This window comes from Pistacia vera, unplaced genomic scaffold (genome assembly GCF_008641045.1).
Source record: "Pistacia vera cultivar Batoury unplaced genomic scaffold, PisVer_v2 Contig94, whole genome shotgun sequence".
Lineage (NCBI taxonomy): Eukaryota > Viridiplantae > Streptophyta > Magnoliopsida > Sapindales > Anacardiaceae > Pistacia > Pistacia vera.
Window position 1 is genome coordinate 1,390,084 of NW_022196823.1, and position 14,858 is coordinate 1,404,941.

The following is a 14,858-nucleotide window of genomic DNA, read 5'->3' on the forward strand; positions in this document are numbered from 1 at the left end:
TTTTTTGATTGATTCTGATGGCAAATATTCTATCGGTTATCATCATTCGATTCACAGTCCTATAATCTATAAAAATCCTCTTATCTGGCTCTCAATAATTCACCGAATGTCAACTGAAAAAGTAAAATATATTTTAGGTATTAACGAAATATAAATGTGAGATAAAAAAAATGGTATTTTAAGATTTTTTAGATGAAAAAGTGTTATTAAAGCAAAGCTTGGTGGGAAAAAGTCGTTTACTCTTATAAATAAGAAATGGAGAAGAGAGATAATTGGGATGATGAAGGAGGCAATCATATTAAAACACAATGATTACGAGATTTTGTCCATGATTGTTGATTAAGCATAAAATTATTAAACTAATGGATTGGACTTTGGACCCCAAGTGGGGTGGCGGAGCCTCCACCTTCACCTTCACCTTCACCGTGTTGAAGTAGTTGCCTAATTGGCCGTAAAGATAATTAATTAACTAAAATATTAGTCAATGGTCGCATGTTATCTCAAAAGGCCCACCAACTTATTTTGGAAATTTTCAAATCAAAGACTTAATTGGATTCAAAGACTTGAAGGTTTAGAAAATGAGGTAACGACTTTCCTTTAAAACTAATTAATTCAAGTTCAAATTTTCACTTTAGATTTTGAGAATTCATAATTAGTGGTTAAATAGATAGGTCAAGGCTATGAGAAAAATGGAACTACCATCAGGTGCACTATAGTAAAAGAGTAAAAGAAAGTTTCATAATTTCTTGAGTTCGAGTCCCTTCAGATACTAATAGAAGTGGACAAAAAGACTATCCAATAGATAATTACAGTGATAAGAAGGATTAATTGAGATAAGAGAAAAATGATTCAGACACTTTCGGTGATTAAAATTTGATAATTTTTGTCCAGGTTATAGCTCAAAGGGAACAAAGAATATCAAACTACTACAACAAAAATCATCCAAACAAATTAAAAATAGCAATATATGCTTTATCATGCAAAAGCTTAGAGGTAGAGACCAATTCTTTGTAAGTGTTGTTTGGGGCAAGTGGAAGCATATTTAAGAGCCCATTAATTCTTTAATGACATATAATATTCACAATCACCAACCAAATTATGACCCCCCAGAAATAAAATAAAAAAAAAACCCAAATCATTGTGGTTTGAATTAATTCATCAACATCGACACTTCAACTCCTTGACCTTTTTCCAAGCTCTCCAAAACTCAACTCCTTCTACAACCCAAGTGGATTTTTATTTATGATACAGAGAGTTAATGAATTTGAGCATTAAATGCCATTAGCAACATCGGAATCGGAATCGGATAAAGATGAATAATTAACAAGTTAAGTCAATAATGGAAATCCGAAACCACAACACAAGATCCCAGATGATTAATAACCCGGAGAGTACACTGAGTTGGAGGATGTGTATGGTCAACCATTGGCGAATGGTTGGAGGGAAACTAGTTGAAAAGACTAAATTTTTTAAAGAGGCATTGACACCCTCATCGATGGCATGCATTTAAATCCCCATGTTCTTAAAATTTATGGTGAGATTTATTGGGATCTGTACCTGAATTTCAGAGGTCTTCCCTTGACTGTGGACTGTGAATTACTAGGATAGTTGGATGAAACCCAACTATCTCAATTCCAAAACAAGTCATCTTGAAGACAAGCCCAATCTAGCCCATGCAGAGACAATGAACTATTGGATATGGGGAATACCCAAAAGTGTTGGTACCAAGAAGGTAATGGCAAGTTAGAATGGGCATAAGATAACAGTGTATTGAATCATGAGATTTATGTTAGAGTAATGCTAGCCTTACTCACTCCTCCTACTCACTTCTCTTACTCACTTTTATTAAATACGGTGGTAACCTTATTCACTTCTCCATCGTGTTTAACAAAGGTGAGTAAGAGAAGTGAGTAAAGCTAGCATTACTCTTTCTGTTAAGAGACTATACATTTCCGAAATGAAGAGAATAATTTTAAGAGTAAAAAGAGGTGGGCATGAACATGATGATGAAGCAAAGCACTTGGAGACTCAACATAATTAAAATGCAAAACATTTTTGTCCAAAGTTACATTATTAACAACACCCATCATCAACAACACGCCCACTTTTCATCAACATCAAGTGTTGAATTTAATCATCAATTTTTAAACAACACTACTCACGTATTTTACATGTACAATAACAACAAAAACCAATACAACGTAAGCTTTTTTTTTAACAATCGAAGTGTCCGAACTAGCTTGTTACAAGCCTAATGAGCTAAGTGGTCTATTGAACACCTTCCAAACTCAATGGGTCAAATAAGTCACAAATATGATAGGTGATCACTTTATAGAATTCGAACACAAGATTCTGAATAACTTACCCTACAGTCTTGCCATTGGCCACACACTGAATGATTAGCCCACTACATTTTCTTAATGAAATCATCTCACTTCTTTGTCATACAGTTGTTAATTAGACTTTAAAGTTACAGTGTAGGTTTTGTCGATTTCTCTTATCAATTAATGGTTGGGCAACAAGAAGAAAAAAAAAGACTTCTTTTCTGACTTCATCCTGTCTTCTTCTTTTGGCCAATCCATCTAATAAAATAGGAAAATTAAGGGAAATTAACATAAAAGTTGGTATCTTACTTTTAATTTCACATCAAAGTAATGGAGAAATTGGAAATATTTTTTGCCCATTTTTGAAGATAAGTTTGGAAGTATATATGTTGTGGAAAACAACAAATCAAAAGCAGAAAAATATATTTGTCAGCCAGAAGTTCTTGGTGTATTTAATTTAAATTCCTTTGCTGTCAAATGAAGCAAAGTAGCTTTGGTTAATTATATGATACTTTTTATCCCATCACTTTTGCCTTAATGCCTCCCCCTTTAATTGTACAATTTTTGGGTCCACTCTTGTAAATTGAAGTGTCAATTACCAGAACATTTTTTCTTCCATTTTTCTTAAGGTCGACGTGTAAATTGGAAAGATAAAAGAAACAGGTAACAACCATCAATCACATGCTCGAAAAGAAGCAGAAATCAGAAGAAAAAAGAGATGATGATATTCACGGGGTCAAATCCACAGCAAGGAATTAATTTTGAAATAGAATTGATGGTAGGCACAACGTTAAATTGGAGCATAATGTGGTTGTTTAAACAGATTGATTTTTTAAGTAGTAGAGAGTTGATAAAATTTAAGGATTAGAACCCTAAGGGTTGCCCGACGGTCAAGAATTTTTTTATTTTTTTTTTGTGATTAAGGTGTTCAGGTCAATTTGCGTGCACCTAAACTAATATCTAGGATCTATTAAACACCGTATAAGCCCAAAAAATTAAGTAAACCATAATATTATTGTGATAGATGACCCTAAAGTTTGAACCCAGAAATTTAAGAAAAGAAGCAAATCTTCTTGACCGTCAGACTAATCCCTTGAAGTTACAGTTAAAAGATTTGTTTCTTTCGTTGACTTCTTAAGTTTAAACCACTTTAGAGTAACCTTTCATATTTGTGATTTACATGGAAATATTGGACTTGTAGAATATTTAATAGACTCTAAAAATAAATTAAGATACCAACTTGATGATCCAAACACCTCTGTCATTAAAAAAAAAATAAAAAAAAAATATTTAAGGATTAGTGAAGCAGGCAATGAACTCAGTAATCAATGCAATACTTGCATAATTATTTATTGTTTGTTCGTTTCTTCTGTTTGTTTCCATATCGGCATCAAACATATTCTCTTTTATCTCTTGAGAAGAGTAAACATTATTTTTTAAGCTGTGATAACTTCAGATTCTGTTGCTTATTTATTTATTACTTAAATGTTATAATAATAATAAAATTTTCGTGATTTTATATTGACGTATTTTTCGAATTCAATTCATTTAAAACAAAAATTTATGAAACCTAACTCCACTAACCACTAACACTGGCAACTTAAAACATACTCAAAGAACAGTTGATAATTTGCATATCAATATTGAATATGAACAAGAACACAAAGTCGGTCCATCAATAATAAATTTATTTAGACAAAAATCTAATTCAAAGAATAAAAATGCTTCCTGTTTACTCGTCAGCAACTTATGAGTTGTATTATTTGCTTTGCATAAAAAAAAAAAAAAATTGTCCAAATGTTCCAAATGCAGAAGTGGGATGGTCCCTTTTAGCAGAGAAAGTGAAAAAACTATCTTGCTTTATTAATCAATAACTTAGAAGAAATAGACATGTCATGAATATGATATGAAGATAATTAACAAAAGCTATATGTCAGAGTTTTTTGTAAAGAAGAAAGTGAAATGGGAAATGCAGTAAATTTGGAGGTGAGACAGTGAGGGGGCGTTAACAAGAGGGAGAGAAAGGGTTTGTAATTGTAGGAGGAGAAGCAGTAAATATAGGTGGGGGCCGGCGGGGAACGTGAGAGGTGGTGGGGTATTTGAAAACGTGAAGAGAGAAGGAGGGTTTTAATAAAAGAGAGAAACAGATGCAAGGAATTAATGCAGTGCAGTCATGTTTGTCAGTTTTTTTTTTTTTTTTTTAATTTATTATATTCTAACTAACTCTCTCACTCTCATTTCTTCGCTTTACCCTACACGCCCCCCTTATTTTGTTTTAATTTTGAGATAACAAAAACATACGGGGTTTCAACTAACCGGGATAGTGTGCAGCGTTTGTTTAAGATTTTTTACGTGTTATTTAAGAGTTTCTCAATTTAATTCATTATTAGTAAGGAGTAGTTACTAAAGATTTATTCTAATTATTAAATTATAGTTTTGAGAGAATAATTAAAATACAAACTGATTTAAACACTTTTATATATCAATATTAAAATCTCAAAGGGTTAGTTTGACGGTTAAAATATTTGTTCATTCCTTTAAGTTATTGGGTTTAAAACTTTAAGATCATTATCATAATAATATTGAGACTTATTTGTTATTTTGAATTTATTGAAATGTTTAATAGATTTTAAAAATTAGTTAAGATGTATATAACTTAATTCGAATATTCGATTATAAAAAAAAAAAAATATGGATTTTTCAATTTAATAATCATGTTTAATTTAAGTGTGAAAATGTAAACAGTGGAGCAGTAAAATACTGTATGTGGTTGTAACTTATATAGGTGCATGTGCATGCATCGGCAATTGTAAAAACAAAAGCTAGCTCTACGCCTACATAAAATGACAATTATCTCTCTTTTAAAGAGGTGTTTGCTTTGTACTACTTCTGATAGGTCATCTCGTCAGTCGTCTGGACGAATATCTGACAACAAAATGCCAATACCTCTTCCCCAAGCAAAACCATCCCTCCTCCATTTGATTTGATATATACCCTTCACTCTTCTCTGTAATGTAGTGTCACCTTCCTTCCCCTTTGCCATTCCCCTTCATTTACACTATCAACTTAGTTTTATACACCCCACTAACTAATTTCAATTTATAAAAGCATGCATTGTTTGACCATCTCTATTTTTATTTCTCACCTTGCTGGTTTTATTTTGGACCAAGTGGTTCAGACTGACATAAATTTGCATTACTTTTTTCTTTATTCTGTCATTATATATATAGCCTTTTTGACTTGTACTCACCATGATTTTGAAACTCCCTTGTAGTTTTATACATTTTCAAGTGCAGTAAAGTCCAATTAGTTAGAGCTAACATTCACTTTCACCACCAAAACAATGGCTTTCTGCCAACTTCTCATGCAAAATATTCAATCTTTATCAATAAACAATTCCTAATGATTCTAACATTTATTTGAAATAAAACTGATATAGACAGCGGAATGTTAAAGGGCAGTTAGGCATATATAGATCCTCATCACATGGCTTGGTTTCTAGCTCCAATTTCAATTTCTACTAGCCATCAACTACTCCTCTTTTACTTGAAAACAAAAAACATTTAATATCAGTAGGTATTTGTCCAATAGTAGTATCAAGGTGGGGGATTTTGATTTCATTTCATTTCAGCTAAAAAGCATGCCCTTCTGGTAATGATGGAAACAGAAGCTTTAAAGTAGAAAATGTCATTAAAGAAAGTGGGGTTCTCTCCATTTGTTCCTTACTGTTCCATTTCTTTCCATGAAAAAATAGTATAGTATTACTGTAAAACAAGATCCACCTTGGGTGGGTCATCTTCTCTCATTATTATTATTATTATTCTTATTTCTCTCATATCCACAACATAATCCGCAATTAAGATGAAGTAAAAGTGTGTTTAAAAAATGGGTTATGTTGCTTGTTATTGGTAAGTTAACCTTATAAAATTTGTATTAAATGTTAAAGGAATAAAATGTATTTCATTGAGTATACAAGTTGTAAGCATTTAAGAAGGGCTTAAAGAAGGCTGGTTGGTAGTGTCAAATGGCAATAAGAAAAGTGGAAGCAAACGACTGTGTTGGTTAGATTGGTCTGTCACTATGAGGTGTGATTTGCCCCAGAGAAAAAGGTAACGCTAGAAACAAGAAAAAAGTAAAAGCTGAGTTGGGTTGCGAGGTAATTATAGGCATGAAAAGAAAAGATAAAAATGGTCTACTCTCTCTGACAGTCACACAAAACACAGATCCTTGCACAAGCAAAAAGCCGGAAAAGAAACAAAGAAAAACCCAAAACCAGATTATTAGTACACATTTCTCTTTATTTTTATTTTTATTTTTTCTAATCTCTCAAACTTCCGAGGGTTTGATTTGGTGAAACAGACAAAGCTTTCCTTACTGTCTCATTTCTCTTATCTTCTTTGTTTCATTTTATCTCTCATTTTCTTTTTTTCTCTGTTCTTTGAATAGGATAGACCCGTGAAAAAAGGGTCTTTGAAAGATTTTGCTTGGTTGGTAGCATAGTGAAATGAGTGATCTTCATTCTTTGCCGGAAAATGAAGGGAAGTGAAAGAAAATATATGGGAGAGTAAACAAACAAGTTTCAGTTAAAACCCAAGTCATTCTATTTCTTTGTTGTTCTTCGGCATTTTCTTGTTCTGGGTTGCAAGGTGCAACCTTTAAGCAAAAATGAGGAAAAATGGGTGGCAACTTCCTTACCACCCTCTTCAGGTAACTTTTTTTTGCTATTATTCTTTGTTACTTGTTAGTTCTAAGCTTTTACATTAGTTAAAGTTTGGATTTTGATGGGTTATTTTGTGTCTGTGAAGGTGGTCGCTGTTGCTGTATTTCTGGCTTTGGGGTTTGCTTTCTATGTTTTCTTTGCTCCTTTTGTTGGGAAGAGGATTTTTCAGCTTATTATAATGGGAATCTATACTCCTCTTGTAAGTCATTTCACATCTATTTTGTGCATATGTTTAATCTTTCAGAGGGTTGAAGAACTGAGATCTGTGCTTTCTCTGCATGTTGGTTTTTAATTACTTGTGTTTGGTTTTAATTTTGTGGATGTATTTAATTTTTCTCAAACTTGGTTGCTTTCCCTTTCTGGTTTATGTTTGTCATTTGGCAATTTTATCTATAGATCCTTTGAAGCATGCCACTAACCTGTCAATTTTGCTGATAATTTAACCGGGGTGCTTGTCTTTTAGCTATTGAACCTATTGGGAGGCTCTGATTCTATACTATTTGAATTTCAAATTCGATCTGTTCGTAAATCTGGATTTTGTCACTGGTTTGGGCAAAAGCATGCCATTTGCTTTTCCTCTGATTGTGAAATCCTACTTTTATGTCTCTAGATGCTGGGAAACTCCATGTCTTTTAAATTTGTTTCTTTAGTTGTAACTGAAATTATTCTGTAGTAGAAAAAAATAAGTTCTTCCTATTAAGATTTAACAGAAGCCTTCATTGCTAAATTATATTCTGGGACCATTACGGAATTTGTGGTTAACTAAACATATTGTTTGACTCATGGTTTCCTTCTTTCATGTTCTTGGCAATCCAGAAGAAGATGTTGAACCTTGTATTGTACCATTGTTGGAATCTATGACAAGTCTTATTCTTCAATAGTTGGAATCTTAAATAATCGGAGGGCCGTTAATATAAGATAGAATTGTTTTCACTATAGCTCATAAACCATCTCAAATTGGACCCCTCATTGTATGATATAAGCTGTTATACGTTTTCAAAAGTGGTTCTAATATATAGTTCTCTAATTTGATAATTAGGTAATATGCATGCAATTTTCTCTGTGTTCAACTTTATTAGTGGGACGACCTTTCCTGCTAGAAAGTTTCACTGATTATCTCTTTTCTATTTAGATTACTTGTGTCTTCGGCCTATATATTTGGTGTGCAGCTGCTGATCCTGCCGATCCAGGAGTTTTTAAGTCCAAAAAATATCTCAAAATTCCAGAAAGTGTAAAGTCTGCCCGACTAAAGGATTCTAAACTGGGTGGTGAATCTACTTCTTCTATAAATGATGCAAATGCTGCTACAGTTGGCGGAAAACCTCTGGAAAAGGATGAGACATGTGCAGATGCAACTTCTAAAGACCACAATTCGGAAATTGAGAAGATAAATGAATCGTCAGATCATTCATCTTGTCTCTTATATGCTCTCACACCTTGTGCTTTTATCTGCAACTGCTCTGGTTCAAGTGGTGAATCTTCTGAGCAGCAAATTAGCGAAGATGGCATGTTTTATTGCAGCTTGTGTGAAGTTGAGGTATGTGAAAACAGTTAAAATGGATTGCACCTTTTGTCAAGTGGTTCATAATTCTTATATGTGTTCTGTAGTTTGAAGAAAGGCATAGTTGCAGAAGTCAGGCATGCTAAGGACATGTTTCTTGTTATCAATTTATGCATGATAGGGTTACTACTTTATAGCAGAACATGCTTATATGGTATAGCTTATTTAATCATCATTATTGATATTGGCAGGTATTCAAGTACAGCAAGCACTGTAGAGTTTGTGATAAATGTGTAGACCGTTTTGATCATCACTGCAGGGTATATAGGATTTTTTTTTCCTTTTTGTGGATTTATTTAGTTTCCTTGATCAGGTTTTAATGTCCTTTTTGTCTTTGGTTTTTGCAGTGGCTTAACAATTGTATAGGCAAAAGAAATTATCGACAGTTTTTCACCCTAATGGTTTCTTCTCTTCTCTTGGTAAGAACAAGTCTCCATCTTCTGCTTTGCTTCAAATTTTCCCTAGTCAAACCATTTATCAACCGGTCATTGTCTCCTAAAATTTTATATAAAAATCCTCCATGGCCTAATCCATTCCATCCTGTTCTTGTGTCACTATATGCGTCATTGTTTGGAAAAAAATCTGATTTTTCCATCACCATTTTTAGCCAGGGTTTTTGACAAGGTTTTAATGCCTGTTTCATAGTTCATGATATCCACTGAAATCTTTGTGATATTCACATGGTCTTTCAAATGTCTCCTGTCAACATCATATAACTTCTTATCCCTTATAGTTGATTCTTGCATGATTTTGGGGTAATCATTTCTTCTATTACTCTTAAATCGGTAGCTTCCCAACCAAATTCCATATTCTTTATCCTTTCCTGGCATAATAATTTCCTGAATCCTATTTTCTGCTATTGTTCCTGCAAGCGACATGCCAGAACCTGAAGATAAACCAGCGTAAGCCTTTATTTTTAGTCATCTTCATTTTAATTGATTATTGACAGGTATACATGGTTTGTCCAACTTGGGCTTGAGATTGCAGCTTATTCTACAATGGTCGACTGGAATACTGGTACTAATCTGCTGTTTTCTTGAGCGGAAGCATTTCTCTGTGGATATCTCCACTAAGTTAGGAAGCAGTTTTTCTTTAGCTCCCTTTGTTATTGTGGTGGTGAGTTTCCCCCTTTGATGGGTTTTGTTATTAAAATAAATTCAGTGGACCTTGAGTGCAGTTCATCCTTACATATATTGTCAGCTTTTCTTCAAACTAAGCAATAAGATCGATAAAACTGATGCATCCATTTTTAGTTGAGTGCACTACTTTAATTGATTATGCTAAATTAACTAAATCAATTCATGCGTTGTTACAGGTAGTCTGCACGATTTTGGCAATGATTGCTACGTTACCGCTTGCTCAACTATTCTTCTTTCACATCCTATTGATAAAAAAGGTAAACGTTCTTATTTCTCAATCCTTACTAAGTGAATCATGTTTCTATATCAGAATTTGAGTCCATAAAACTATATTTAATTTCAATGCCTTTACATATAAATTGCTTCAAATTTGGGTTTTTGCTTTGGGTACTGGTTTTGTTTTGAGGTTTGCGGGCTATATGTAATAGTTTGTGTGCTTTTTTCTTTTTGTTTTTTCTGAGGTAGTGGTCCCTTTTGTAGTTTTTTAGTTTTTACCTGCTCTTTTCTTCTGGTGCAGTTTCTTTGCAATTTTGACATGTCGAAATGTTAATGAGCTAATTATGTGATCCATATGTATGTTTCACAGGGGATTAGCACCTATGATTATATAATAGCTCTAAGGGAGCAGGAACAAGAGCAACAAGGAGTTGGAGGGCAGCAGAGTCCCCAGATGTCAATTGCTAGCTCCCTTACTGGATTGAGCAGTGCAAGCTCCTTCTCTACATTCCACCGTGGTGCATGGTGTACACCCCCTCGCATGTTTCTTGAAGATCAGGTAATTTTGATCCATTCATTATTTCTATATGATATATAAACAGCTTGTGAATGTTCCTGTTGGTTTTAGTGCTTTAACCTAATGTATGATGTAAATAACGAAATCTTCTAGGTGAAATGCTTACAAATACCTACTCTGTTTTGAAGTCATATGTAAAATTTGGAAGTTCATTCTGTACCACTTAAATGTATGCATTACGCTAATTGGTAAAGTGAACAATTGCTAAAATGAGTGAATTGGTCACTTATAACAACAGTGCGGGTCCTCTATTTTGAGAGGGTTTCTCAAATGAGCTTAATATTTTCACTGTTTTTTCCTTAATCAGCAATGAGAAACAAAATAGCTCATTCAATTGTATTGAAATCAAATTTAAAATTTATTCCCTTTTTTCATGTGATTATATGTACTTAATTGGTACAATTCTACTATTTTGGAGTTGGTGTTGTTGAGGGCTATAATTTTATTGATGCAACTGCAATTTCTGCTTTCTTCCAGTTTGATGTTGTACCTCCAGAGACTGCATCTGTAAGTTCATTAGGGAAAAAGATGGTGGGAGAAGAACCAATTAAGAAAAAGAACCCAGCGGTGAAGATTAGTCCATGGACATTGGCACGGCTAAATGCAGAGGAGGTTTCGAAGGCCGCCGCAGAGGCAAGAAAGAAGTCCAAAATCCTGCAACCTGTGGTGAGGCGTGAAGCCCATTTTGGGCTAGAAACAAGCAGCAGCTTCGGAAGCAGTAGCCGTCGAATGGTCCCAAGGCCAGACAACAGAAGGAGAGCCAGTAAGCGGGTGCGCCTCCCAGCTGACCTACCCATGGAGCCCCTATCGGTGGTTTCAAGCCTTTCAGCTAAAGCTGTTGAAAATGGTTTCACTGAGGCTTCAACTAATTTAGCTCCTCTACAGCTTGAAGCAAGGAGTGCTTTCCAAACAAGCCGAGCAATGTCAAGCTCAGCTGGTATTGTTGCTTCTTCTCCTGAGAGTAGTTTAGACTCTCCAGATATTCATCCATTCCGGGTCTCCTCGTCAGGAGCTGAAGAGTCAAGGCGGCTGACAGGTCTATCTGCTGGTGTTATGTCTGCACAGAAGGGATTTCCTCTATCTAGGTCTACTAGTGATGGGTATGAAGCATCTGGCGGGGAAGATAGTGACCGTGTTCCTTCCAGAATTGTCCAAAGATCAACGAACTGGAGTAATCTTCTCTTTAGCACTGAGCATGATGAGAGGGTTGATGATAGCATTGTAAAATTGAAAGCACCATCTTCATCTAGTCACGGTATCAACAGAAAGCTTTGACCCTGGAACTATTAATGAAGATTGGTTCATTTTAGTTACATGAAGTTGTAAAATTCAACATTCTTTCATTTGTGGGCTAAAGTACGTCAATGACCCAATTAATCATCCGCGGCATTGCCCAACTGAATTAATTAGAAGTATTGGAGATCGGTTATATCAAGCTGAAGACATGACCAAGGCTGTAAAGAAAAGCACCGAGATACACACTTTGTTTCCTCCCCGTTCTTGGCTTTTGCTTTTGGGACTGACAAAGAAGGCAACTATACTGCTCTGTTGCTTGCTTATAATACTCGATTGTACTCCCATTGTGGGTTGTTAAGAAATGGATTCTTCATATTGTTGGATAGCTTCTCAATGAACTTCTAAGCATTCCTCTCGAATTTCTGAAAAAAAAAAAAAAAAAAAAAAACCTGACAGATAACCCATGTTGCTATATGCTGTATCCCTCATGATGTGTGCAAATTTGGCATTGTTTCCTTTCACTTTCTGTAACCCATCGTAGTCTGGAAATAAGATTGACAAAAATTGAGTTTCTGTGAAGTTTGTTATTTTCTGCCACTACTCAGATTTGAACGAATGCAGCGAAAAGTTGCAGAAGCAACTCAATGATGCCATTTGAACTATCCATTCATCTCCAGTTTGCTGTTCATATATTATGTGGATTGGATAAAAATGGTTGGTGCAGAATTTAAATGTGCATAATCTCTTGCGGATAGATTCCATGACTATCATTAAGAGTAAAGCAAATGCTGTTTTATGTAGTTCTGCTTCAATGAATTTATGAAAATACAAAAGTTTCCAGATTAGTCAGTGTTAGAGCAGATATACATAGTTCCATCTTCACTGACAAGCTACGTACATGGCATTGACATAGAAAGTTTATTATGAATTAACCTAATCAGAATAGCAGGTCCGACCAAAATGAAGCACAAGAAACTCAAAGATTGATCACATCTCACATTTTTACATATTCACATACTTTTACTTTGATAGTACACGACTTACCAACTACAAAGTACAAACAAAAAATAAATGTCAGCGAACCTAGTATCCATTATAAGCAACAGAAACAAGATGAGGCACTTTCCCATTATCAAAAGGCAAACTCACATATTCCTTGGAAAATTCCTCAGCAATCTCCATTGCAAGTTCTCCATGTATAGCTTTGCAATACATATACAACACTGTATTCGCCGCAATGTTGTAAAGGAACAACAACATCAGCAATGTTGAAGCAATCACTATTTGTAACACAAATGCCCAACTCCACCCGTTACTGATACCACCAAAACGAGAAACTAAATCCAAGCTGCTCCAAATTAAAATCCCAACAAAAAATGCAAAACATGAACTCAAAGACAAAGCCAACGAATCTATATCCTTTCACCAAATTTGTACTTCTCTTCAATGGCTTAAACCCCCAGCTGGATTCCACCACCACTACCACAGACACCAAAGCCCAATTTACTTGCAATAAACCAAAATCAACAATAAAAAAGTAATGAGGAGCAAAACACACCCTACAAAGAAGGGAGAAGATTACGAATACTCACACTGAAAACCAACAAACTTAACGAACTTAACGACCAAAACACCACAATCACAAAAAAGGCAATAATCGCAGATACATTATTTCAAAGAATAGTGGTAGCAAAAAGAGGCAAAAAAGAAATAAAATGATTTAATAGCAGACATAAACTTGACGGGTCTACCATAGAAGCCGTGGAAGATACTTGGTGGATAGAACCAGCAGCGCAGAGAGAAAATAAACAAAGGTAAAAACCGAGAAGAAGAGAGTGAGAAGAAGGCTTTGTTTGTCGAACTTTGGAGTAGGGTTGGAACGATAAAACGTGGCTAAGAAGAGTTCTGGAGTCGTTTGTAGTTAAGTGAAGAAGGAGTTGTTGGAGGGTAGGGAACGACGATGGAGAAAGACAAGGGGAGAAGAAAGAGGACTGAGAGAGCCAGGAAGTGACGTGAGTGTGCTTTGATTATGCGTTTCGATTCGGGAGATGGATGTCAGAGACTGAGATGTGGCGTTGACATGGTGGATCAGAGATAAGAAACTGTAGAGAACACGACGACGATAGGATGGGATATAAGAAAAAAGAAAGAAAGTGAACACGGGTGATGGTTTGTAGTTTACTACAAAGGATGGCGTTCAGTGAGTCGATTGGCTTGCGTAGCTCATTTTGTTTGTTTGAGGAAACTTCCTAAGGGTTTAAATGGTAAAGAGACAAAATTTTAGGGTGGAAAAGCAACCCGTCCGGCCCGCGGTGGTTGGCAGTTTTGGCAGGCCAAGCTGACCCGGCCCGCCATTTTGTGGAATTGGTTGGCCAGGCCGTCACCCTAATCTGGCAGGTTATGTTGCGGGCTGGCCGGGGTAACCCTTGTTTTTTAATTTAATTTAATTTTTTTATTTTCTTTTGGTAATTGTTTTTAGTTAATTTTTCAAATATCAATAATTAAATTAGATTAAATTAATGTTTTTGTACAACTTAACATTTCAAATATTAATTCAATTTAATCAATAAAATTGTAATATAAGAAAATTGGATTTATTCATTTATCAAGTTACATTTACAAAACAATTATTTGGAGGTTGACTAGACCTCTCTTATCCATATCATCTGTATTACAAAATTGAAATATTCTATTAAAGTATTGTTGACAACCTTGTATTGATCTTGATGGCGCGCCTGTTCCCAATCTCGAAGACATGTGAGGACTCAATCATTTTTTGTGAAAGTTTAGTCTTCATTTCATTTAAAATTCTTCCATTTGCACTAAATGTTTGTTCGAATGAGACAGTTGAGACAGAACAACGAAAAAATTCAAGGCAAGTCTTGAAATACCGGAAAAATACATTTTCTTGTTTTCCATATCTAAGACATCAAAGTTGGCTATTTGTTGTGGATTTGCTGGTAACATTTCGAGGGTTCCCAAATATTGTTGAAGATCATTACTCTGTGACTGCATGGAAGACAGTATATTCTGACGTTGTGTTGCTTCTGAAGAAGAGACGTGCTTCGGGTTCGTGCCTCTTCGA

The 14,858-nt window shown here is 34.8% G+C and overlaps 1 protein-coding gene across 3 annotated transcripts; it reads left to right on the forward strand.

Annotated features, from left to right (window-relative positions):
• The first annotated feature begins 6,365 nt into the window (after window positions 1–6,365).
• Window positions 6,366–12,224, forward strand: LOC116120584 (probable protein S-acyltransferase 22). 3 transcript variants are annotated; one of them, XM_031406537.1, is made up of 10 exons: window positions 6,366–6,433; window positions 6,776–7,031; window positions 7,130–7,243; window positions 8,177–8,581; window positions 8,797–8,865; window positions 8,953–9,024; window positions 9,593–9,721; window positions 9,921–10,001; window positions 10,331–10,519; window positions 11,015–12,224. In XM_031406537.1, the coding sequence occupies exons 2-10, from the start codon at window positions 6,990–6,992 to the stop codon at window positions 11,810–11,812; spliced, it is 1,899 nt and encodes a 632-aa protein (XP_031262397.1). In that variant the 5' UTR covers window positions 6,366–6,433; window positions 6,776–6,989; the 3' UTR covers window positions 11,813–12,224. The 3 variants fall into 3 exon arrangements, with proteins under 3 accessions (XP_031262397.1, XP_031262395.1, XP_031262398.1); XM_031406538.1 differs by lacking the exon at window positions 6,366–6,433 and adding an exon at window positions 6,590–6,607; XM_031406535.1 differs by lacking the exon at window positions 6,366–6,433 and having other exon boundaries at window positions 6,514–7,031.
• The last annotated feature ends 2,634 nt before the right edge of the window (window positions 12,225–14,858 follow it).

Bases quoted from the DNA above. Each gene is read 5' to 3' on its own strand.
- LOC116120584 (XM_031406537.1), top strand. From the start codon at position 6,990: ATGAGGAAAAATGGGTGGCAACTTCCTTACCACCCTCTTCAG. The intron at 8,582-8,796 runs GTATGTGAAAAC...TGATATTGGCAG, and splicing joins GCAGCTTGTGTGAAGTTGAG to GTATTCAAGTACAGCAAGCA. The intron at 9,722-9,920 runs GTGAGTTTCCCC...GCGTTGTTACAG, and splicing joins CTCCCTTTGTTATTGTGGTG to GTAGTCTGCACGATTTTGGC.